Here is a 27917-nt window from a genome sequence, read left to right as displayed (position 1 = left end):
TGGATACATATATATTTATGGAATGCTTGTGTTTTGGCATTGGATCACTTGTTTTGATTAGAATCTTTTCTATTTTTTCCATAGTAAACTCATCAAACTGCAGTAGGGGACAGATGTCGTTATTAAAAAAATAAAATGGAAAAATTAAAATGTAAATTATTAATAAATAAAACCAAAAGTAATTTTCCAAGTTTAAGCATTTAAATTATGAATTATGTTGAGCCTTGCAGCATCGACCTAATCAAGAAAAATAAAAATATAATGATAAAAATGAAACGCTTCATGTTAACTGTTACAGGTTATGATAATTGTTTTTCTAAAGGGGATTACAATCATTTTCTTTTAATAACAGTAAAGCCATGAAAAATGGCTAAAATCGAAAATACCGGAATAAATACAATTTTTCTTCTCTCTTTTTCCATTTCATTTAGCTCGGGAATTAATAATAATAATAATAATAATAATAATAATAATAATAATAATAATAATAATAATAATAATAGTAACATTCTTCTCAAATAATTAAGTACAACTTCAAGGGACCCCGTGACCAACTCGCGTAAATTTTGCCTCCTATATCTATATTATTTGTGTTTCTCTTCAATGTAAATTAAAAACTAAATAATGGAACAGAAAACTGGATATTGCAAATTTCGTAACGAAGTCTACGTTTGATGAGTCCAAAAAAAAAAAAAAAAAAAAAAAAAAAAAAAAAAAAAAAAAAAAAAAAGAAAAAAAAAAAAAAAAAAAAAAAAAAAAAAAAAAAAAAAAAAGTCAACAAAAATGTAACCAATCACTCAGAAATATATATTTTAAATACAACAGAGATACCTGACTAACTATACCACCGGTTGAACGCAAGAAATAACAAGAGAAAATCCTTGCGAATCTTTATCCTTATATAACGAAAAGACATGGAACGTTTTATACAAGAAAACAATAAACGGATAGCGCCTTTTTTATACGTTTTGCTTGTTAGCCTCTTGAACGAAACCATTCACATTTAGGAGAGATGATAGAGGGGACTCCTGATATCCGTTAGCGAAAAGTTAAATAATATGGTACGATCTCTCTTACCCAAGTCCTGCCACTTTTCGGTATATCATTTCTGATGCATGAAGCGAGTAATCGATTGAGCTTTCAATCTACTGATTCGACCATTTCGTGCACTCATCAATCTCTGGAAGCGATCGTTTGGTCTTCTGAAGAAGTTCTCTTTTTAATACACTGAATCTGGATTTTATTTCTTTAGGAAGACAGAACTAACCTCTCCCTGTACTCATGCCTCCTAAATTGATCGATGTTAGTTCACTGGTCTTGGGCGCTCGCGGATTGATAAGTGATTCGTTCGATCTTTACAACGGCCCTTGATTGATCTTAGTCGATCATTCATGCTTGTCTTTTCTTCTCTACACCTGTTAACAAGTCCCCAATAAAAAAAATCACCGTTTTTTCATCACATACGTCAAATGACTAGGCAGACGTGTGGGTCATTTACAAAACTATAAAATAACACGTAATTATTGGCAGTGATTATGCCTCAGGGCAAAGGAACCACAATGGATCTCTCATAAGCAACATCTGTGACATTCTTGATGTCTAAAATATGCAATCGAGTGTCGACATAAGAAATGTTTATTCAGATTTTCAATTTAACCAAAAAAAATTTTACATGAGATCAAAATGTGACCACGAAAACGAAGATAAATCTTCCACGTATTTATAGTATAAGCCAGAATTAAACACGCCCTTAAACAACACAAAAAATAAGTAAATTAAAAAGAATAAGTGATATTGGAATTAAGTTTTGGTCTTTGGTCATTATATTTTCTACCCAAAATTGATGCTTTCTTTTGAATGGAAACCTGAAGTCGTCTTGGAGACTTAACTAGTTTTTACATCAATGCCAAAGAAAAGAATATTATACTTTTCAGTTGTCTTACCCAAGTATGCAAAGTTATAAAGTTGTGTGAAGGCGTTTTAAAAAAATGATCTTAATCACAATAATCTGTAAGAACTGAACATAATTCCCCTTTCAGTATTGCGTAGGTGTTGTATAGCGTAATGCTAAATAAATTTCCTCTATTTCAACACTTGTTCATTAATCCTAAAATTTGAGGATTGGTTGAATGGGAAGGTCGTCGGAGCGGACAATTAATTGCCCTTAAGAAAGGATAGTCCACGTTTTAATAGCAAGGAAGGGGAAATTTCCAAAGCCTGGCGGCTGTGGGAGAGTAATTAATAGACGGGAATTATCTTATGGAAATTATCAGTTTTCATGAATTATTGATTAATAGACACTGGATGCATGTGTTTCAAGCTAGTTTCGAGTTTCGTGTTGATCACCTTGGAACTAATGTAATTTTCAATAAAACGAATAACTAAGCATGTTCAAATAGTCACTCCCAGTTACACGCTTTTTGAACCGCCTTCAGAAGACAAGGGAAATAACCTACTTATTCGTCTTGAGAGGAACTTATTCAGCATACTTTTTATCTTGACTGAAAATTTACTTGATTTCAAATACACTATCGACCAAGAATATTTGTGAAAACATTACTGGATATCTCGGCAATTTTTCATTGCCAAACGTCCTTGCAAGTTTTGTTGTCTTCCTGAAAGCAACACAAGAAATAAACCTGAGGATGGAACATTGCAAATATCAAGGCATAAATTTTCGAGTTCATTCGGCATATATTCCTTTTTATATAATTTTCAAGTGTTAGTATTTAAGTTGCTATTTTGGTATAGGTTGCAAGCCTAAGTTCTAGGCCTTTTATTATGACAATTTTAATATTCTCTAAATCTTTGATTGAAGCACCTTTGGTATATGATTAATCTAGGAATCATAGAAATACTTAACCTAGCAATATTTTGATGGAGAAAAATATGATGAACATTGACACTCATTCAGAAATGTCCCTCTTTTTTTTTTTATAGGGTTCCTTTGTTTATTAGATTTAGGAGCATTTTTGCAAAATGTATGGCCCATTCAGTGCAGTCGCAAAACCATTTTGACCTGTCAGGATGAATTTGTCATAGGTTCGAACGGACGCAATGTTCAAAATATTTCTTCCTACGAATCCCATTCCGAGCAACAATCGATTCCAAAAATCTGCAGCAAACGTTACTCTCATCTCTTTTTCTTTTTTTTTTTCCCGCCACGTAGTACTTTAAATCAGTGTTACTGCCTTAATTTTAGAGGTCCTTGGCTATATCAATTCTGTATAAGATCACTTTGTAGGATTCCCCTCATTAGGGGAATGTCACATGAAAATTACCTCCCGCAAATCCCAGTAACTGGAAAAGGGTCTTTGGCATTTTCAGTGATATGGAACCAAGATTGTTGTCTACCCACAAAAACAAAAAACGCATTTCCAGAAACTCACAAACCCGGTCACAAGTTTAGCACATAAGAAGAACACCAAATATGACTGTTCACATGCAAATCGACATCTTAACTTTATCGTTACAACAAGAATTACTTTTACTTCTCTTAATGTTAAATTGTCTTTTTTAATGAATTCAGAATTTCAACATGGATGTGTTTGTGTAAAGCCTACTATCAAGTCCTTTCGCCATTTCTCTCCCTCCTATTATTTTCTTTCGCCTTTTATCATGTTTTCCCTTTGGAATCAGAATAAGGTGCTTGAGCCTATCCAGCTTTCGGCTGGATTTCGAATCACCTAAAGCTACCTGTTTAATTAGCACCAGGATTCTGCAGCCTCGTCCAGATTGTAATTACCAATCGGATTGACAGCTTCGTGAGGGCGTTCAGGGTCGTCCCCTCCCTGAAGGAGTCCTTCGCGGCTTCCTTGCGTTTCGGGTTCTGCGAAGGTCACTGTGGGAGATCCTGAAGGACGACCCGAAGATTTCTTGGTGGAGGGCTCGCTACTTGCAGGATTGCCAGTAGGAGAGGATTTTTTCTCTGGAGAGGAATGGAGAGAGTATCTCTTAGGCTGGCGGGGAATCTTGAAGTCGTATTCGCTATCTTCCTCCTCGTCCGATTCCCTGCGGTAGATTTTGCTGAGCTTCTCGAACCTGTGACCCCAGTCGTTTCTGTAATCGAACACGCTCTCACTGTCGGACGACCCTGCAAAAGGTAAGAGAAACAAGGCGTGTAAGAGGCAGAGGAAAAAATCGGAACAGAGCGCGATTTGCATAACAGTTCTTGTATCGGTTGTGTATGTTTTCTCGCGCACTACAACACTTCTAAGAGATCATCTTCATCTGGCTATTTTATGTACATCAAATTCTTTATTGATACAAGAAGTAAAACGATACATTTATTTATGTACTGGTCATTTGAGTTTTCGCTTTCAGTAAGCTTATAAGGTGATTTAAGTGAATCCATATGCATGATCTATAATGCTTTCGGAATAAGGGAGATTAAGAACAAGATAATGGCAGTACGAATAAATAAATGAGTAAATCAATAAATAATTTAATGCATTAAGGGGATAAGCAAAAATAAAATAAACGAATGAACAAATGAGTTAACTTAGTGAAAGTACAATATGAAAATATTATTTGCTCAATTAAAACCGTGTAATTAAATAAATCAATAAATGATAGCAAAGTTGCCAATTACCTCCAGAGCCAATGGACGACAGCGAGGCGATGGACATCTCATCCCCTTCGAAGCAGTAATGGCGGACGTCGTCGAAATCAGTGATCTCCTTGTCCACCTAGAAAAGAGGAAACGGTCGTTCACCCAAGGCACACAGACACTCAGAATCTAGACAAACTTTTATTGAAAAAACATAAAAGTTATGCGATAATTGAGTAGACAAAGACAACAAATACAAAAACGTCAAGAGTCATGAGGGGGTGTTAAGGTGGGGGTGGGGGGAGGAGGAAGGGTCTTTCTGAAAAGGGGTCAACCATCCCTAACCTTTTTGATGTTGTCATCGATGAAGTCTCCGATACTGAGGCCCTCAGGCATCTGGGCCAGGGGCGCTCTCTGCTGGCGGGCGTCTTCGGCTACGTCGGGTAACCTTCGTTCTTCCTCACCTAAAAGCAAGGGATTAAGAAATAAAACACAAGGCAGAAGCTAACTTAAAATAAAAGTGAAAAAGGATATCGAAGGCTGCTTTAGGGGTTTCGGGATGGGTGATTTCAACAAAAGAAAAACTGAGGTTAGATAAGAAATTAGCAAAAATTTCATCCAAGCATTGACCATCATAACTGAACATATTTCCAATTTAAAGTTTAAAAAACAAGTTTACTAAAACATGTGAGAAGAAATAGTTTAATTGCAAGTTTCAAAAGCAGTGACCAAAAAGGAGTATAATAAATTAGAAAACAAAAATTTTAGAGTAAGAAGCAAAAATAAAAAGAAATGAAACTGGTTTGCAACAAAATTAATCATAGTGTTACACAAAAAATAACTTTTTATAAGAATCAAGCACAATATGTTTTCCTCTTTAAGACGAGTTCCATAGTTCCCATTTCTCAGACTGCAATTCTCTCTCTCTCTCTCTCTCTCTCTCTCTCTCTCTTCCTCTCCTCTCTCTCTCTCTATCTCTCTCTCTCTCTCTCTCTCTCTCTCTCTCTCTCTCTCAAAAACCAAAAAAAAACCTAATCTGTTGTCAAAAAAGCACAACAATATAAGAACATTACTGAAATACATAAGGTGAATATATGGCCTTGGTATATGTAAAATATACGATTGGGAAAAAATCGGCACAAAAAAAAAAGGGAACGCATTAGTAAAGCTAAACAGATCTTGCTTCCCACAAAGGACTCAAAACACTGAGTAATGTAATTTCAGGGTAAATAATCGCTTTAATTTTCATTTTACTCCTTTCCTCTTGAATATATGTCCATTTTAAAGTAACAGTCTGATTCCTTTTCGTCTACTTGTGTCATTCTTATCAAATTTCCTTTTACATAACGGAAGATGGAAAACGTGGCAACTTCGGAGGAAAACAAAAATAATAACAAAACCGAAACGCTGCCAGGAATATGCACCACGATAATAAATAAAAATGCTGAGAGAGAGAGAGAGAGAGAGAGAGAGAGAGAGAGAGAGAGAGAGAGAGAGAGAGAGAGAGAAGAAAAAGTCATTGACAAGAATAGCACCTTTATCTTTGGAAGAATAAGATAGGTTCCATACTACATTTTTTCCTTATCTTTGTAAAGGAAAAGAGATAGGTTCCATACCTCATCTTCCCTTATCTTTAGAAGAAGATAGGATGGGTTCTAGACTGTGTTTTCTCACAAGAAAAAAAAAAGACGCACCTTTCGCATAAAATGGAAAGAAAAAAGTAAAATTCACTGGCAGAGCGCGGCAGTAAAAGTCACAACTCCATTCTGGACATTGACGATCCTCAGTTTGGAAAACAATTGAATTAAAAATATCCCACACCCTTCTCGACACCAGAATAAAGGTGAAAGGGGAGGGATGAATTAATACACTTCAAAATGTGAATATATCTATACATACTTCAAGAAGTATGTATATGTATGCTTGTAGTTTTTAGCCAATAAACTATGAAAATATTTAGTTTCGTAATGAGAGTTTTTAATCATCTAAAATATTTTTATTTAGGTATAAGTGAACTGACGTTTTACTTTCCTATATGCTTCGTTGTCTTTATGGGTTAAACCTCCATGGAAAAATCTCCCTATCGTAATTTTTTTGATATCCGGATATATATCTTTTTCACTGCTGCCTTATTTTAGTCACTAAATCGAAACATCCTATAGGATATAGTACAACAATGCCGGGCCCAGGCTAAGATGTAAGAGGAGGATGAAGTGATAGGTTAACGACCTTAGCTAAAAAAAAATATTATAAATTTCATTAGTGTTAAAAAATTTCAAATCGGACCATATATGGTTGACTTTTTTGAAGACCCGAGATACAGAAAACATATATTTTCGACACGTCAACAAATATCGTTGAAAAGGATAAGTTCCTGCAAGAAAATATATGCACAGGAAATAAACTTTTCGCCATTTATACCTAGTCTTAACGATATCTTATTTCTTGTAACCATAAAAACATTTTGTAATATAATAAAAAATTCATTTTGATTACTTTGAAGCAAGGATATGAAAAGAAAATGTATTGTTAGATAAATATGAAGTTATTCCAGTATAATATAAGCTTATTCATTTTCAGTAGATGGACTGACGCTATGCAAGGTTTGTATAATTAAATATTCTGTAGAAAGAAATTCGTTTTATCCAGCTGTTCGAGAACAAATATTATACTCATAATGGATAGAAGCATTAGCGCATTATATTAAAATGGTTTACCTGTGTGATTATATATATATATGTGTGTGTGTGTGTGTTGCGTGTGTGCGTGTGTATTCGCGTGTGCGTATGTCTACGTATAAAATCTGATAAATCAACCATTTTTTGTTTTTTATTATATATATATATATATATATATATATATATTATATATATATATATATATATACACACACATAGACCACTCTGCCTTCTTTTGTGGTTGATAGATTGACTCAAGTTTTTCAGAGAGTTACGTTTGCCTTCTTGTGAGGGTCAGTCAATGTGTGTGTGTATTACTTTGCTTGCATATGTGCATAAATCCTTTATAGGAAAATCTCATCCGTAACGTACCTTCCTTCAAAATTGACAATAAAAGCAATTTTAGTATTGTGCATAAATCCGCATAAACAGAGAAGATTTCACTTTAATTGAATCATTCTTCTACCACAAACTTATACCTAAGTGTATACGAAGCGAAAGGAATTGAATAAATACATCGCTCACAGTAGTAGCAACCAACACTAATCCATCAAACCCTCTATAAGCGTTAACTGTCCAATTTCCTTTAGGGAACAATTAGCAAAGGTTAAAAACCAAAACTATACAAATGATTTGGCAATCTAGTTGTTAAAAAACTTAGTTAAAATCACACAGATAGCAAAGGGCATTTAACGCCCCTCCTTACATGAACGTAAACTTAACTTTTGGAAACAGATAAGTCAACATGTCAATCACAAAAGAATGCAGAGAGTTTTAAATGCGTGAATTTAAGGGTGTACCCCAGATATGAGCGATACAGGATTGTCAATTACCGAAAAAATTAAGAAAAAAAAAGAAAAGAAACGGGGTTGACAGTAACATAACTGAAACTAACACATGCGGCTGCAGTACATTCTCATGAAACATTTGACAACCCACACACCCAATGAGAAATTCATATTCGGGGGTTGGGAAATGAAAGTCACCTTTTTTCCGTCGGCAAATACGCGTCGCCAACCTGTCTCTTTTGCAACCAGCCGCGTCGAAACCTAACATATGAAACCATCATGGGGCCACATCCAAAAATGATGACACCAAATGGGAATCCATACCGACTCGTGCGTTCGCTTGATGATGTCCTTCATAAAACACTCTAGTTTAATGCACTCCGCTGATTGACGGAACGTCTATTTGGCCAGTTATGTATATTTGGCTTCGCAATGTACAACTAAGTGGCGGCCCATCAAAATTCATGAGGGCGATCTGTTGATGTCAGGTAATACAATACTCGGATGGGATAGATTTACGTCACTTCCATCAATAATGCTGATGGCACCTTTTGTCTGTGATCATTCTTGGAGCAGAATTAAGGAGTCGTTTTCGGAAGATTTCATTGTTGTCGGAAGGACCTCCATTACTTGCACAATCACGTGATAGTCATGTGATCATGGGTACGTCATAACATTACGCGCATGTCATATCGTCATGCTTAAGTCATCGACAAGATAGCGGCAAGGAATGACTCATTTTACAACTGGTTATGATATTATTACCATTGCAGTTTATACAATGAATGGGAAAAAGTCTAATGTTAATCTAAAAGCTGAATGCGTGTGAAAAAGGGAAAAAGAAATAAAAAAATACCAAATGAAATATCGAGTTAAGGAAATAGTCAAGGTAATACAAAAAATTCTTGAACACTTAACACTTTCAGAATGCACGAAGGGTGAGACGGAAGTGAGATGGAAAGAAAGAACATGAAAATAAATGGAGAAGGATCCTTGCGAGATAAGAAAAAGAAGGGAAGCGCGGGAACGATAAAAGAGTGAATGGGGGAAAGGGAATAAAATGGCGAAGCAAAAGAAAGGAGCGGAAGAGACAGAACGTGAGAGGAAATTTGAAGAATAATGGAAGGGAGAAGAGAAAGCAAAGGAAGCCAAGAGGAAAGAACAATTTGCAGAGAAAAGAAGAATTTATAAAACCGAAAAGAAACTATAACAGTAAGTGATTAAATGTAAAACGAAAAGAAGGAAAAACTATGACAGTAAGTGATTAAATGTAAAACACCTAATTTACTGGAAAAAAAAAGTATGAATCCCACATCTTGAAATGGTGTATACTAAATTTAAATAAATAATACCCCCGAATATATATACATACTTACATACATATATGTATGTATATATATATATATATATATATATATATATATATATATATATATATATATGTGTGTGCATGTGCACTTTTACACGCATTGGGCAATTTCAACCAAACTTGGCATGCATGTAACTTAGCCACGGAGAGAGAATTCTGTGGGGAGTAAAACATCACCAGCACCAAATGGGGTGGGGGGGGGTGGGGGGGGGGGGGGGGGGGGGGGGGTGGGGGGGGTGGGGGGGGGTGGGGGGGGGGGGGGGGGGGTGGGGGGGGGGGGGGGTGGAAAAAAGGGTGAAATAAACAAATTAACAACGAAGCAGATATAGTGTCTAATCCATAGTTTTTGGGGTCGCTGAGATTAGTAATGGCCCTCCTGGTGCCCCCCAAGTCCAAGTTCAGCCCAATAGGGAGGGGGCCACATAGGAGTGGGAAGGTGTGATGTAAAAATAACCGAAAACGACAGATATTAGTGTCTATCCCATAGTTTTCGAGGTTGCTGAGATGAATAGTGACACTCCCAAGGCCCTTCAAGTCCAAGTTTAGCCCCAATAGTGAGGGGTGAATAGGAGTGGGAAGGGGGAAATGTAAAGGGAGAGGGGTGAAATGTAAAAAATAACCAAAAACTACAGATAGTTAGTGTCATAATCCACAGGGTTTGTGGTTGCTGGGATGAACAGTGACACTCCTGATGCCATTCAAGTCCAAATTCAGCTCCAACAGGGAGGGGGGGGGGGGGGGGGGGGGGGTGGAGAAGGGGTGGCAAGGAGGTGACATATAAAAGTAACCGAAAACAACAGATATTAGTGCCTAATCCATAGTTTTTGAGGTCAATGAGATGAATAGTGACACTCCTGATGCCATTAAAGTCCAAGTTTAGCCTCCATAGAAAGGGCAGTGAGAAGGGGGCGATATAGAAAAATAACAGAAAATAACATAGTTTTTGAGGTTCCTGAGATGAATAGTAACACTCCAAATGGCCTTCAAGTTCAAGTTCAACCCCAATAAGAAGGCGGGTGGGAAGGGGATAACATGTAAAATAACCAAAAACGACAGATATTGGTGTATAATTCATAGTTTTCAAGGTTGCAGAGATAATAGTGACTGTTCCGATATCCTTTAAGTCCAAGTTTAGCTTCGAAAGAAAGGGGGGTGGTAAGGTGGTGACATCTAAACAAAATAAAAAAACCACAGATATTACTGTCTAATCCATAGCTTTTGAGGTCGCTGAGATGAATAGTGAACAGTCCCGATGCCTTTTAAGTCTCAGCCCCGATAGGAAAGGGGGGTGAGAAGGGTTACAAAAAAGAAAATGTTAAAAATGAAGCATATTGGTGCTTAATCCATTGTTTTTGCGATCGCTGGGTTGAACAGCGACATTCCTGGTGCCCCTCAAGTCCAAGTTCAGCCCAAATAGGAATGGAGATGAGATATGGTAAAATATAAAATGTCAAAAATGTTGGGCACTGTAACTGAAGCAACTATCTTAACAAGAGAGAGAGAGAGAGAGAGAGAGAGAGAGAGAGAGAGAGAGAGAGGGGGGGGGGGGGTTTGGGAGGAAGAAGAGAGTTTATTGGTTGTCATTCAGAGTTTTCCCAGGGGTTGGTCAGCTAGTTAATAGTGAAAGTAATAATACAACAGGGAACATCACTATGTCAAAAATGGCATTACGAATATTTAAAAATGACTATAATGAAAAAAATCCAATAAACAAATATAACCAACGGACGACTCTTCAAGTTGGCAAAATCATCTCCTGAAATATGAACCATCTAATTTTCTTTCAACTTCGAAAGCCTGTAAATATCAAACTAATTACTTGAGGAAGATATTCGGAATTACCAAATAAAACTGTTTGAAAATGTATTAGGACATGAAGCCTAAGAAAAATAGAAAATGCATTTCATAAAAAAATAAAGAAATATCAACTAATTTCAAACAGTCAACAAAAACACACGAAACAGGAATAGAAAAGGAGCTAAAATTTCCAAATTCTATTAGTCTTCGTGTCGAGCCTCAAACTTTGGGTAATATATTTTTACTGACGAGTCTAGATCGGGAAACCAGCTTCAATCGCTGGAAAACACCATTAATGATTAAAATTAAGGCTAAAATTCAAAACCTGCTGCTATAACCTAAATAAATAAGATATGGACGAATAAATATCTTGTGAAATTAAATCTTCACAAATGCATTTATTTGCTACCGTGTTTAATTAACAAATATCCAGTTATATTTCGCCTAAAGTGTCAGTTCAACACAGAATGCATCTGAAACCTACCATGATATATATTTTAATAATAAAAAGATTTCAAAAATTACATTGTTCAATAACAATGGAATTCAATTATTCAGTTTGTAAACGAATGCTGGTCAGTGAATTTACAGACCCCTACAAAAGATCATCACGATGTACACTGACTGTCATTGCTGTATTACGCAAATTTCCATTTACAACCTTTAGGAAGCACTGATATTGCGTTCGTAATCTTACTATGCCATCCCAGTCCATATTACCTGTTCGCTGATAACCAAAAGGAAACGGAGCGAGGCAAAGCAAAAGCACTATCAACGATTTTGCTGCATTCGGTTCCGGGTCTTTTCTTTTTCCATATGTTACGCATGAGCAACTCAAGTCCTCTTTCCTTGATGAAGACACTCGTCAATGGATGCTCTTTGGTTTTCTATGCCTTATCTTTGTTTCTCCATGTCTTATATCACGCTGTACGTAGAACACTATGCTATGCTTCTTGATTTGGTTATAAGATTCAAACGTAAGTATATAACTGTGGCTCTTTTAAATCTATCTTCATATTTTAAAATCTTTGTACAACGCCTTTTAACACGTCATAATTTTTTTTCAATTAATTTTAATGATTTAATGATAGTGTATTCTTCTGATGAATGGATTCTGAATCACAGCTTTCCTGTTTCATAAACGAGTGTGAATATATAGCAGCATGAGACGGAAATGAGAATTCTCACGAAGACTATATTACCCGCTTTAAAATCTCTATTGCATGAAATAAGGTTTTCCTATAAAGAACAGTTCTAAATAGTAATGTGAAAGAATATTTATTACTCAAGTCTTTCGTCTTGACTGCCTTTGGCCATTTTGATTAAAACAGAATAAATGTATTTTTGAAGTCATCAACTGAATATTCGCTTACGATTTCTAGATCATACAGCAATAAATATTCCAAGACTGATAGGTTTACAAAACTTTCTTCTGTGACCAATATGATCGCGGTATTAACTCAATTACTAACGCGAAAATGAAACTTTTTCACTAATTACTTTTAAAATGCAAGATTTTATTGCATTCTATTGTTGTAAGTTGAAATGAGGACCAAATAAGATATAAAATGAGGTCTGTCGTTGTAATAACTAACATACCAAAATAGTGAATCGTTGATCTTGTAACGAAAGGTCAGAAAAGTTACTAAATATACGAGAAAAGCTTCAATATTATATGTCACAAAGACTCAGATTATTTTCATATTTGTGAAGTGCTATGAATACCAGTTTCACTAATTAGTGAAACTGGTATTCACAGTACTTCACAATATGAAAATAATCTGAGTCTTTTGACATATAATATTGAAGCTTTTCTCGTATATTTAGTAACTTTTCTGACCTTTCGTTACAAGATCAACGATTCACTATTTTGGTATGTTAGTTATTACAACGACAGACCTCATTTTATATATCTTATTTGGTCCTCATTTCAACTTACAATATATATATATATATATATATATATATATATATATATATATATATATATATAAATATATATATATACATACATACATATACATGCGCACTCACTAACATCCTCTCAATGGCTTATGATACATGATCCTGGAGGCGCAGACCTTCCACAATAAAGCTCTAATGAAAAGAAAATATTCGGAAAGTTCTTTTTTACCTGCAAAAGAACAATGGAAAACAAGCATTCCTAATAGCCGTGAATCCTCCACGTAAATTGAAGGGTGCGGAACGCAGGGGGAACAGAAGCAAAAAAAAGGGGGAAAAAGGATAAATGGGGAATTGGATAGAAACAGAAAAAAAGAACAGAGAACTAATAGATAGAAAATAAAAGTCGCGGGGACAATTCAAAAGTGGAAAAGACGGTGGATGATAAAAGAAAAGTTTTTGTTTCGAAGAAAAATTAGTCATACAAAGAAGAATGAAGCACTTAGGCAATTCTAAATGTTTATTAGACTAAATGCACACAAACAACTCCAAGTCTCTGTAAACCTTGCATATGAACTTTTCACTTAATTTGACTTGTTTATTATTTCTGCCACCTATAATTCACCCATTCCCATTCCCCATTCTCTCTACTTGACAAACTGGCCTCAAAACCCTTTGATTCATCTATTTATGCATTGTAACTTTCTACCGCATCTTGTACCACTAAGGCATATGGTCTTTCACACCCTCCATACTCAGGATTCTTTCTCGATGATTATGCATAATTTTTCTCGGTCTTTATCACTTTAGTCACCCGAGCAACCTTTCTTTAGGTCAAATTATAAAGCACTAATCTAACAGTTCCACCATTATTTGTAACATAAAAGAATCCCTATAACAAAACCACAATCATTTACCCACCATTTTGTTAAGTATTCACTAATACATAGTACAGGGTAGCAATCCTCCTAAGCATTTAAGTATCTCCTCCCAAACCGTACATCACTTCAGCCATAAAAATATAAAAAAAATAAAAAGAAATACCAAACATTTACTGAAATTATGTTTAACACTTCTCCCTCTCTCGTACACACACACACGCGCATATACATATATAAATGTGTGTGTATATTATATATATATATATATATATATATAAATATAATATATATATATAATATATATATATATATGTATATATACACACAACCACACACACACACACACATATATATATATATATATATATATATATATATATATATCTATATACATATATATATATATATATATATATATATATATATATATATATATATATATATAATACTTTAAAACCCTAGCCTTTATATACCATGAATTAGGCCAGTGCATGATTTAGAAAAGCAGAAATAGTAATTTTCAGTCAGTATTAACAAAAGCCTAGGAAACATAAAAACTCCAAAAAAATCATGTCAAGCTGTATTAATCACCTAATACCCTTACAAAAGATCTTCCAAAAATATAAATGATATGAACTGGAGAACTTGAAAGGATTTTCAGTAAATATTCAAGTGAGGCTATTGTAAGCGCAATCCGTCACCAAAAAATTAATGGCATATGGAAGAGGAGTCAAATGAGTTCCCTAGATCAATAAAATACTATTTCTCAGGGAATTCCACTGGTTTCCGAATATAATATAAATCCCTAGTGATTTCTGACTGATTGACTCAGGTGATATGAATGAATGCCTTAATTAGAAGGTCGATAGGTTTCAATTAACACCCTCTCACAGCTGTCACAGAACATTTCCTTTTTTTGTCACAGCAATTCCAGCTATGATGAGGACTTTTGTCATTTATTGGATATATAATAAGTATCTTCAATAAGCATTGTTCTTATCATATACACAGTACTTCTCCAAAGTTGAGTCTTCTCAATAATTTCTCCCGATACATATAACTCTATTCAATGAGCGTCACATTGCACTGTGTACCCTATAGAATAAAAAAATATAAAATATATTTCCCATATCCTTTTGGATGTTACAGTCCTCCAATTTTCTCATGATACATCACATATTTAAACACTATACAAGCATTATACATAATTATCCTGATGAACTAACATCCTAAATTTGTAATCATCGTTTCTGGACATCTGTCAGTTGAGTTCTCAAAAGGTAAATTAGTTCATCCCATCTCCTTCAAGTTACCTTTAGCGTTCACCTTCTCCTTTGGCCCATCCAAATATCATAGTTTGCATCCACTCTGTCGTGGCATTAAAGGTTTATATATAACCACTGTCATCTGCATAATAAAAAAAGTACGTATTCGAGTATGATTCATTGCTGTGAGACTAAGCTAGTTTTATGACAGTAGAGCTCGTACAGTGGGAGCCGGTTTTATAAGGCTTTTGCCGGCGCGTTTTCTATGTATGCTTTCAACATGAACCCGTCCCATGTACAAAAGGTTGAGTTCAACAGAAAAATATATTCTTCAATATACCATACATGTTGTAACTGCCTAAGCGTGTATGAAACCCCGAAGTATAAAAAAATCCACATCTTTAGTAACTTTCATTTACTAAAAAGGGTACCATCAACAAATTGTTGAATCCTAATGTATATACAAACACCCACACGCACACATACACACATTGTACCATTCACCTCTAAAATCAATACCCTTTTACGTCTACGGTATGAAAGGCCCTGCTTTCCATTAACCATTTCATTCTATTTGCCTAACACTTTCTAAAGGTTTTACATACTTCCTACTACTAGGTACTTTTAAATTAAAGCATTTTTATCAAATTATCATACTCCATTTGTCACATCAATAAATTATCCTCAGAAAGCTCTGATCCATCCTTGCACTATTTTTCATATTTTTACCGCGTGTTCTACATATCCCATGTTCCTCATTCTTTCAGTTCTTCCAGCAGTTCATCTCAGTCGATTCAATATAATTTCCACAGGCATTACAAATATTTTCCTAGTCATCTGTACATACCCTCCTACCTTTCTTGCTGTACCTATTGCGTCCCACCTCTTCACTCACCCTTCCTCCATCAGGAATATTCTTGCACAAATACCTACATAAATCATCTGCTTCTATTCTCTCTCTCTCTCTCTCTCTCCTCTCTCTCTCTGTATAGTATATATATATATGATAATATATATATATATATATATATATATATATATATATATATATATATATATATATATATATATATATATATATACAATGTATATATATACATATATACGTGTATATATATATGTATATATATATATATATATATATATATATATATATATATATATATGTGTGTGTGTGTATGTATAACATATATATACGATTATATATATATATATATATATATATATATATATATATACATACATATATATATATATATATATATATATGTATATATATATATATATATATATATAACACATACATATCAGAGAGAGAGAGAGAGAGAGAGAGAGAGAGAGAGAGAGAGAGGAGAGTAGAAGTAGTGTTTCTGTGTATGTGTGTGTGTGTGTGTGTGTACGTATGCATGTTTGTGCAGATATACGAATAAATATGTATATGATCATATACATAACATGTACATTACATACTTTGCCCCAGTGTTACATATCTAAAACCTCTTGAGCATTAATGGAGTTTAAAAGCATCTCCCTCGCTGCAGCAGCAGCACCACTTTCAAAATCGCCCTTTTTGGTGGAAAACGAATGGGATTCTGCCATGGGGTCGTCCATCTGACGCTCCCTGACTCTGGGAGGAGAGCGTTGCAGAGAGACTCTTCTTCTTCTTCCCCGTGATCATTTCCTGAATGAATGGCAAATATGGAAGGCGAATTTGTTGTAACAATACAGGGAGGAGAGTTGTAAATACCCCGGTGCATCCAGCCGGGGAAAAGAACGCTGCCTGGATTTAGGATCTACTCTAGGAAAAAGTGGAAGAGTTCCGTTGGGGGAAGAATGTTTATTTTACACAGAGAGAGAGAGAGAGAGAGAGAGAGAGAGAGAGAGAGAGAGAGATATGGTTTCTCGATTTTACACGGTGGCGTGAAATATTGAAGCTTTCACAAGTATAGTACCCTTATTTAGATAAATTTGTTAATGTGGAGGACATCAACGACCCGGGCAGGGATGATACTAGATAACCTACAATCAATTGATACCCCTACGAGAAAGTAACGAAGAGTAGTCAAACGCTGAATGAAACTATGCTTGATTTTATAGATGACTTTAGAAATAAACGGATTTCTCGTATTTTACTTTATAATATAATGCAAAAACCCGAATGGGCCTACCTAAGTTAGGTCAGAAGGAAAATAAGAAAAGGAGGAAAACTGAAGCAGAAATAGCAATAGTTTACAATTCCTCCTCACCTGGGAATTAATTTCACGTATAAATGTGAATAGTTAAAAATACAATAAGATAATATAATGTTCGTATGTTTTCGAGTTCAACTTTAGTGTTCTCTTAGTCATTCAGTATTTCCTTTCAAAACGATATTCCCTCAATGCTGACGAAGATAAAGATTACGATGATAATAACATTAGCAACCATAATATATATATATATATATATATATATATTATATATATATAATATAATATATATATATATATATATATATATATATACATATATATATATATATATTTATTAAAACAAAATAAAAATAGTTGCGATACCATAAATAAAACCAGTCATAATTTTGACTATTACACTGATTTAATTAATGATATTCCTAACCATCACTGCAAACATCATTTACCACGTGTCACTCCATAACTGATTTTTAGCTAGAATGTAACATCTACTTTCAAAAGCCCACGTATATTCCTCTCACTTAAATCAGAATCAACTACAAGGCAACAACAGAGGCGTGCGAGTGATTAAATATATTTTCATGAAGCCAAATTTTCACGTGAGCTCATGGTTTATTTTTGTACCTGGTCATATGACATTTCCGGAAGTAAGACATGGAATTGTTATTAGGGTGGCAATATAGTAGGACTCTCTCTCTCTCTCTCTCTCTCTTCTCTCTCCTTCTCTCCCTCTCTCTCTCTCTGTCTGTATGTATGGTTTATATATATATATATATATATAATATAATGTATTATATATATATATATATATCGATATATATAATATAGATGCTATATATCTATTTATATATATATAATATATAGTATATATAAACCAAAGAATTAAATTATTTTGGACGTCTTTTTTTACGAACCTATTGCTGGTGTTTATTGACAATAACTAAATATGATGCCACTCAAATTAAAAAGAAAATAGTAAACAACGATTCAAAAACACGCATTCAACATCCTAGGAAAGGAAAAAAAACTAAAATTACAAAGAAAACATTAAACAACAGTTCAAAAACACGCATTCAACATCCAACCACCGTTACCGCCCCCACCCTTAAAAAAAAAAGAGGAAATCATATGGGAAATCATTTTCCATCATTAATCAGGGATGGGCACGGCATCAATATTATGATTGGGAAATTTGGCCCCAGACATAAATGTTAATCAATGTGATACAAAACCCACAAGTCATTAATCAGGGTGACATCAACCTGTGCTGCTCTTAATCACTGATATAACAGACACAAACGGGAATGCCTTTGGTAACAAAAGTTCCATTTTACTGACAAAGTATGTGACATTATAATCCATAGATTGATGTAATATCGTAATTATATGTTCAAGGCTTTCAGTCTAAAATCTGAAGCAATTTTATATTGGAACGTTTCCCTATTTTTCATATATTAACAATCACATAATGTATTGCGTTCATTAACAAACTCAGGATTTTCGGTTTAAAATTTGTAGTCGAAATCGTTCTGAAATATTATAATGAATGTAACCAAAAGCACTTTTAAATAAGACTTCCTCTCTTAGTCCAAATTTAGCAGGGATAAACGTTCCTAGCGGCTATTTGGAATAGATGTCTTTCTTCCATACTTCAGTGGGTATAAGCCATTTGAACAAATAAAACCGTAAAAAAATTTACTAAATAATGAGTTGACAGGCAAAGAATCGGAAGGAAAAAAGTCCAAAATCACAGGGAAAGAAATGGGAATATTCTTGACAGCCTCAGAGCTATCACTTCAACTTCATTATTACAAAGAGCATCGTATTCCCAAGCAACAAAGAAACACATAAAAATCAGAAAAACCAAAATAAATGCCACATCATTTTTAAAGATTTTCAAGCATGAGAATAACGCGACATTACTGAAAATGCAAAGAAGCTCTGACTCGGCAGGGCTCCAAAACTCCCAAAATTTGGAAGCTGACTTACAGAGATGCATCTCACTTCCATCCACAGCCGGGTTTTCATAGAACTCAGCCTGTGTTGAAGGATCTGCAGAGGGAACTAGTCGTTATCGAATGTAAATCACTCTGTTTTCGTATTCATTGGTGCTTCAATTTGTTTTTACTTATGTGAATGGCTATCTGTGGAAATTGCACATGGTTTTTATATAGAAAAATTAAGTTTTCCTTGGAAGAATAAAGCTACACCTCTCTCTCTCTCTCTCTCTCTCTCTCTCTCTCCTCTCTCTCTCTCTCTCTCTCTACACACTATACGCACACACAAGTCTTAATATTACAACATATTATATATATATATATATATATATATATATATATTTATATATATAATATATATATATCTATAATATATAAATATTATTATATATATATATAAATAACTATTATATATCTAGATATACATATATCTATTATATATATCATATATCATATATATATATATACTATATATATATATATATATAATATATATATATATATATATATATATGTGTGTGTGTGTGTGTGTGTCTAAGTGTGCGCTCAAGAATGTGTGTGTAGTGTGCGTGTGTGTGTGTGTGTGTCTCAGTGTGTGCTCAAGAATGTGTGTATATCTTTGTACTACGACACTTACATACATAATGCATAAATGTCCCAATACAATGTAATCTCTATAGCATCTTATATAAAGTTACAAACGTTGTTTTTACTGAAGCCATTTTTAGAACTATGGCCGTATTTCGAAATAATACCCACTATTACCAGGTTCTGTCCAATTTGGAACAAGTTAAGCGTTAAAATAGCCAATTTCCTTTCTCCCTTTCGTTTAGTAATGTTTATTTTCGTCTGATAATCGTTTCATTTCTCTTTTAAAACATTATAGCTTGAAAGGTATTTCCTTACGACTCTCTCTCTCTCTCTCCATTATCTCTCTCAAATCTCTCTCGTTCTCTCTCTCTCTCTCTCTCTCTCTCTCTCTCTCTTCTTGTCCACTTAAGATAACTGGTTATTTCAAGAGTATTTGGTTCATATGCTGTAAATGAAAATTACTTGCCATTATCTAGGGTAAACTTGCTCAGATTTCCACACACAAAATTTAAGTACTTATTTGTAAGCAACACATCTAATCGAAGGTTTAATGTTGATTCCGTATAGAAATACCTTCTTCCTTATTCTACACCTGCTCCCGAACAGTACTATTCATAAATGAAGTTAACATTTAAAATCCTTCCAAGATGTACTCGTCAAGAATTTCATTAATGACAAAAAATAAGTAAGAAATACTTTAATATTAATGTATAACTATTCCATACTTCGTAAAACATTATGATGTTATCATATTTGAAAATGGACAAAAATAAATGGATACTGATAAGAGTAATATAAACAATAAAATAATTCTATGTTGATGAGCGTAAACAATTCGAACTTACTTCTGTTACAGTTATTTGTTGTGGTAATTGAGGAAATCCTTCATGAGTAATATAAAAAAAATTTACATTTTCAACAACCACAGTGAAATGATCAATACATTAAATAAGTCATTTCTGAAAATTAAAAAGAACAAAATGTGGAACCGGGAAATTGTCTTCAAATAAAATTAAGACGAGCTTGTATTCAAATCACCCTGACAGAGTAAATTTTCTATTTTCCTTTTTATTTTATGCCACTACAACTAGAATGTTTTCCGTTATGTTGATGTTGTCTCTTGTCTTCATCATGCAAAATATGAAATTTAGTTTCCACACACACATATATATATATTATATATATATATATATATATATATATATATATATATATATATGTGTGTGTGTGTGTGTGTGGTGTGTGTGTATGTATATATATTATTATGTATATATATATATATATATATATATATATATATATATATTGCAGTAGACGGTTATTTGCAGCTCAGAATCTTTTTATTTTGCATAAACATTTGGTAGTTTTATACATCAGTAGAGCTGAAATATTTCACAGTCAAATACAAATATAATTTCAGTGTACAGAAAAGATTAAAGCACCACTTTTCATTTTAAGAATCACATCAAAGTCGTGCCAAAGAGCATGCAAAGTGAGTAACTGAGTGGACTAATAATTAGTGGCACCAGCAGGTGACTAAGATCGTGGAAAGCGGACCATCCACCACCATTTCTAAACCAAAAAATGAGAATCTAAGTAAATACAATTAGGCTTGGCTACTGGAATTCGTTGAAAGATACACGGTTGAGAGGGTGAAATATCTTTAGTACTACGTCTAACGTCTAAACAGAGCTACTACAAGCGTGCACCTAAGGACTAAGTGTGAGTACTACACTGCACCACGACAGAGCGAAAGAAAATGCACTTGGTGCCTCAATTTGCATAACACACATAATAGGTCAAAATCAGTAGGATGAATGATTTCATAAACAAAATTAAATCGAAATAAATAAGTCTGTAACGGAAAAAGTAAAAAGAAATTAAATAAATAATTCCCCAAATAAAAGAAAAGATAGACAATATATCACTCGACAAGAGTTTGGATATGTCTCACGATAATATCTTAATAACTTTAAAAAAAGACCTCCCCCTTTAAAAAAAAAAAAAAAAAAAAAAAAAAAAAAAAGCAGTTGCACCCGTCACTCCTCGTGTATCTTCCAATGGTCAAGAGACCTCTTGAGTACCTGTGACCAGCAGGGCTTCACGGTCGCCGTCCTGCCTTCGGTCAATCGAAGAAAAAAATGGACGACCTACGCTCTCTTTCAGGAGGTGAGGTCATCGGTAAGGGAAATTGTTTAGCATGCATCGAAACTGAATGACGTTCATGGTCTTTTTTATTTTTTGTACGCATAATGAACATCTCACTTTTTCTTTCTCTCTTAATCGTAAGTTGTCGAGAAGTTGGTCTTATTTATGTATTTATTTTTATTTCTTTTTTACTTTCGAAAGGAACTTTTACACAGAAGTATCTCTTCTAACTAAAAGTAAAAATAAAAAAATCATGCTTATATAATAATGATGTGTTAATCTCTCATTATGTAATAAAACTAAACCAAAATAATATAACAAAGAACTGAACAAAAGAGAATATAACTGAAAAAAAAGTGACAAAAAATAACAGTCATTTTAAATAGGAATGGAAACATTTTAGGAGGCTGTGAGGAACTGATGCAAATATCCACAGTACTAGATATGACCAAATACCCAAAATGCACGAAAAGGTTAAGTGGGTCATTGTCGACTTACCACTGAAGAGATGCCCGTTAGGTCCAACGCGCAGCAACTTGAGGTCGTACTGGGTCATGTCTTTCTCCCCGAAGCCTTCGAGGTCAGTGCCACCGATCGTCTCCTTGACAATGCCGTCGAGGTCAGGGTAGGAAATAGACTTCTGGCGGCGACGTGCCAGACATAGGATCAAAAGAACCAGTACTGGAGACAGAATGAAGAAATGAGATTAATATTGGTCTAACTTCGAAAACAAGAATGAGTACAAAAATAAAGCCTAAAATAGTAAAACTCTAGAGTGTGAAGCAAGACTAGAGAAACGGATATGAGTCCAAAAATACGAAACGAAGTCTAAGATATGAATAATGTTTATAAAAAATTAAAAGTTAAGTAGAATTACTTTGTACTCTTTAACTAATATAAGAAGACAACATGGATTGGCAATGAGCGTATATCCCAGAAGTAACTCTGAACGTTCATAGTATGTCTTGAAATGCAAGGAGAAAGTACTGTGTCCTGAATGTAAACACATTAAGTAAAGTTTATATAATTCCTTTTAAGGAAAAGCTTTTCACAGATAATAATAAGATGGGGCATTTTAACACATTAAATTCAAGTTGTAATATAAATCCCAATTCTCAAATTGCGCAGTGACTAAGGCATTCACTATGAAAAATAATATGGAATTCTTAGTTTCAAATTTGGGTATCATTGTGTCCTAACTTTGTAAAAAAAAAAAAAAAAAAAAAAAAAAAAAAAATACAGGAAGAGAGTAGTTTCAAAAAAACCGTCAACCGGTTCGAATAACATTAAAGCTTTCTACATTGTGTTCCCGAAAGCAAAGTCTCTCCAATAAAAATATATGAAAAAACAAATCTGAAAACCTACAGAAATTAGCTATTGCCATTGAACTGGCAAACTATGTTGGTGTTATTTCTATGACAAAAGATTAAATACTAATGAAAATTCTGTGGAGATGCATTCACTACACTGAATGCTCAATTAAGATTAAAGATATAAAAAATCAGTATTATGGAAATGCAGTTGAATAACGTATTAAAATGAGTTACTAAAACGAGGAAATGTGCTGAAATTGTGGCAGTAAAATTCAAAGGACTTAATGAGTTACTAAAACGAGGATATGTGCTGAAATTGTGGCAGTAAAATTCAAAGGACTATTTTTGAATTACGTCATAATATAACATCGCGAAAACCAAGATCACAATTCACGAATACTCACATAACAGGCACAGGAGACTAACGACTATGATGATGATGGACTGTTCTCCGAGAACAATAGTAGCAGTCACTGGGGCATCACAGGGCATGAAGGTATGTTTTCCATAATCTGTGGAATTAAGGTCATAAAGGTAGTCGTTATAGCGCAGCTCAAGTATGCACCCATAGAAAGGTTCGATGGTTGGGGGAGTTTTCGACCATCCATATGAGGCTGAAAGACCAGCAAAGCTAATCATGGCTGCAACACCTCCTAGCTGCAAGGGCGCCTGGACGTTCAGTAAATTGCTGGTAATTTTGTCTCCTGGAAGGTAGATGACCTTCCTGCAGTCGAGGGTCTCTGTGGTCTTGTTGCCTAGACAGTTTTTGACATCAAAGGTAATGGTCTTATCGTCCCACCAGATACGGTAATCGAACGCCCTGTCGGTGTTCGTTTCCAGAGGTATTGTGATGACAGCTGTTCCAGTACCGAAGTCGACATACGTTTCCAGCCTCCAGTTATTAATCACAATGTAAATAAAATCCCTGGGGTAATCTGTCCATGGGCGCGCGACCGTGGGGCCGGCGTACATGAGGATCCCGCTCGGCTCCCGCGTTTCGAACGAGAGCAAGATCGAGGAATTATCACAAACGGTGAAGGGCTCGTACCATGAGTAACCCCTCTCGAATCTGGCACTATAAAGCTCGCACCGTGGCCCGTAGTTGTCGTTATCGGGGCAATGGCACACGAGGGTGCCATTCGAGTCGTCACAAGAGCCCCCGTTCATACAGAATCCCTCGTAGCACACGGAAGGCAGGGGTTCCAGGGGGCCGCAGGAACATGTATAATCATCACTAATGTCGATGCCGACGACTGTCGACGTCTCACTGCTGAGGAGGAGGGGGTGAGTGAGATTTGGTCTTAATGAGTGTTGACAACTGCTCTTGTTGCACGGGGAGAGGTTCTCGTAAAGGCACATGTTGATGTCCACCATGGGAATTTTGATGCCTAGGGAGTCCATTATCTGGAGAGAATTAGACATCATTAATGGTCTTCACTTTGTCATACCCGCTAATAATTGGCCTTCAGTTTTTAGACTGTGTTTCTTGAGCACAAATATCTCCCTGATTCCAGTTTTGCTCGAAAAAACGGTTAATGACTATATTAAATAGTAATTAACAAAATACTTAAAATTAAAATGATAAGGTCCTACTGCATTATGTTGCATGTTTTAAAAACAAACATTTCTATTTTTAACTTCGCGTATGTGCTATGTACTAAGTATATATAATTTTAACTATATATTCTCGAACGTGTGGGTATACATACTTATAAACTTTAGCAAGTCTCATACAATGAAATAAGCGAACAGTTCTGAAAACATATTCACAAATTCCTTCGATGTCAACGACATTTCTTAAATCACTATTGAGTAAAGAGTAAAGTCTCGGGAAGCTGTCTAATCAAACTCATTAAACAATCAATTAACAAATGAATCAATCACTCGTTCATTTATCCTTCGGACTTACTGATTTTCTGTGGGACATCATGAGACCGTCCAGCCTGGCGGACGTGTAGTAAGGGGAGGAGTGGCAGTTGTAGCGGACGTCGACACCACCTTCGACATCCCGTAGGCCGAAGATGTCGACATTGGTGCTGTCGATGAGGTGCATCTCGCCGATCTTCTGTCGAAGGCGGTCGTACATGCTCGTGCCAGTGGAGGCCAGCTAAATATCAATAAATAAATAAATAAAAGAATAAATACATATATAAACCATAAATAGAAAAAACATACGTTTAAAAAAAAAAATTTGCAACTCCCAAAACCATCACCTATAAATAACTCACATAATTACGCAGGAATTATTTTCATATTCATTTAATTATTGTAACAGTTATCCTTAGGTGAAAGTAGATATATTTTTGTACTTTGTTAATGAACTCAATTAATCTGATATATTTGGGTTTTTGGAAATTTTCGGTGATTTCTATATATACGTCAAGTCATTGTTTGGCTATTTCAGTTTTATTCAGTGACGTCGCAATGCTAAGTGAAAAAACAAAACAATACAATTAAAAATTACAATGCAGATGAAGGTATTTATACTTCGTTGTTAGTGTTAACAGATTAGCCAGTTAAAATAACTGTAACTTACGGAACAGTTATTTTGGAATAAATATATTTTGAAATAAATGCAATTATCCTCAGAATTCAGCATTCACGAACGTGAGCAACTGCGAACATTCATGCATATATATATATATATATATATATATATATATATATATATATATATATATATATATATATATATATATATATAGATATATATATATATATATATATTATGAATGTATGTATGTACTATGTTCTGGGCGTATTTGTTCAATCACAAATACGTCTTTCATGAGCAGTACTAATTCGAGCTCCCCCATATTCCATTCCTTACCCAATAGAAGCCGAGAACTTACATCCTTCTGGGTGATGAGTTGGAGGGCTGTGTAATTAGCCAACCTGAAGGATCCCGAGTGCTTCACAGCTTCCTCAGTGAGATCGACCACTTTGATTAGTACCTCTCCTATGGCTGTCTCGTTACGGAACCTTGTCGTGTACCTGGTAGGTGAAACACCGGTTAATGAGAGAGAGAGAGAGAGAGAGAGAGTATTAGAATGTTCATCATGTATCCGAATGCTTCTTTTGTTTTGAAGAGGTAATCTTTAACAGTAAGAGAACATATATATATATATATATATATATATATATATATATATATATATATATACATATATATATAATAAGTGTACATACAAGCATATATAGATTACGTAATATAAGGAGAGAGAGAGAGAGAGAGAGAGATAGAGAGAGAGAGAGAGAGAGAAGAAAGAGAGAGAGAGAGAGAGAGAGAGAGAGCGAGGGCGAGGAAAGCTGATGTAATCTAGCCTTTCCGTTTTCAATTCCTTGGTTTCAAGAATATAATTTGAAAACCGTAACCTGTTTAAGAATGGTTGTTACTAAAATTCACGTATTGTAAACACACTAGTATTTTAGTACATCATAAAACTATGGGATCCTAAAACTCAGGAATTCTATCCGTTTTAATGATAAATGTAATTATTAAGAAACAGAAATCTCATCTTTTCTTGAAGAGAAAATTTCATGGAACTTCAGACCTCGTAGAAATTATGAGAAATTTGCTTATCCAGGAATACCGAGGAAACGCCCCTCACCTTAACCCTGAGCGTGTGATCTCCTTCGGGAGTTCCCTTCTTCATCGTTATACTGCCGCTGTCGTGGTCGACGGTGAAGTAAGGCTCGGTCTCCGGAGGCGTCGTGGCGTCGATGTCGAAGTACTTGTCCCCGATGTCGTGGTCATCTTCGTCCGTGACGTAAACTGTTCCGATGACCATCGCTGGAAACTGACCCTAAAAATAAGACGAGGAATAGACGTACTATGATAACTAGTGTCAGCTTCAAGAGGCTGGAATAAGGGAGAACACGAAATTCAATCGTAACATCAACTGAATGTACACCTTCAAACTATTCTCAAAAAAGAGAAAAAAAAGTTACTGATGTTCCTTGGAATCTCTGAGAGTTCAAGGAATCGATTAATACGGTTGTCCCATCATGAGCTTTGTCCCGTTCAGAATTTCTTTACAGTAATGACAAGCCAGACGAAAATAATGATAATAAGGTGATTACTCCTTGCAAGTACCATGAATTTATGAAAATACAAGCAGAAACCTACGCTACTACTAACCTGATAGTTGTAGACCTGTATGGTACTCGTCCCGTCGGTCATGGGTGAATCATTCTGGTCGCCAACTTCCAAAGTCAAATAGCGGGTGCCACTTACGCCTTTTTTGTCGATGGTGTTGAAAGGAATCTGGTAGAATTTGACTTTTTCTCTGTCCAGTTCCTTCAAAGGTCGAAGCTCATAGAGAGAACTGGCTCTGCAGGGATAGCAGGAAAAGGAAAAGAAATGAAGCTTGCAAAATGCACAACCAGTTGAAAACACGAACTGGGCTGTGTATAATTGGTCATACGTTCAAAATCATTGTCATTA

General features: G+C 34.8%; 1 protein-coding gene across 1 annotated transcript in view; it reads right to left on the bottom strand.

The window, feature by feature from the left end:
• Positions 1 to 744: 744 nt before the first annotated feature.
• LOC135225664 (neural-cadherin-like) overlaps positions 745 to 27917 on the bottom strand; it is a 404534-nt gene continuing 377361 nt past the window's right edge. Inside the window, exons 25-34 of the mRNA XM_064265004.1 lie at positions 27612 to 27804; positions 27050 to 27276; positions 26323 to 26452; positions 25380 to 25577; positions 23875 to 24874; positions 22656 to 22838; positions 19411 to 19473; positions 4895 to 5013; positions 4592 to 4688; positions 745 to 4093 (exon numbers count right to left, since the gene is read on the bottom strand). Coding sequence (XP_064121074.1) covers positions 3705 to 4093; positions 4592 to 4688; positions 4895 to 5013; positions 19411 to 19473; positions 22656 to 22838; positions 23875 to 24874; positions 25380 to 25577; positions 26323 to 26452; positions 27050 to 27276; positions 27612 to 27804 — 2599 coding nt within the window. The 3' untranslated portion in view covers positions 745 to 3704. The remainder of the gene's footprint in view (positions 4094 to 4591; positions 4689 to 4894; positions 5014 to 19410; positions 19474 to 22655; positions 22839 to 23874; positions 24875 to 25379; positions 25578 to 26322; positions 26453 to 27049; positions 27277 to 27611; positions 27805 to 27917) is intronic.

This window comes from Macrobrachium nipponense, chromosome 13 (assembly GCF_015104395.2).
Source record: "Macrobrachium nipponense isolate FS-2020 chromosome 13, ASM1510439v2, whole genome shotgun sequence".
NCBI classification, from domain to species: Eukaryota; Metazoa; Arthropoda; class Malacostraca; order Decapoda; family Palaemonidae; genus Macrobrachium; species Macrobrachium nipponense.
Note: the sequence above shows the minus strand (reverse complement) of the source record. Positions and strands in the feature narration are given on the sequence as shown.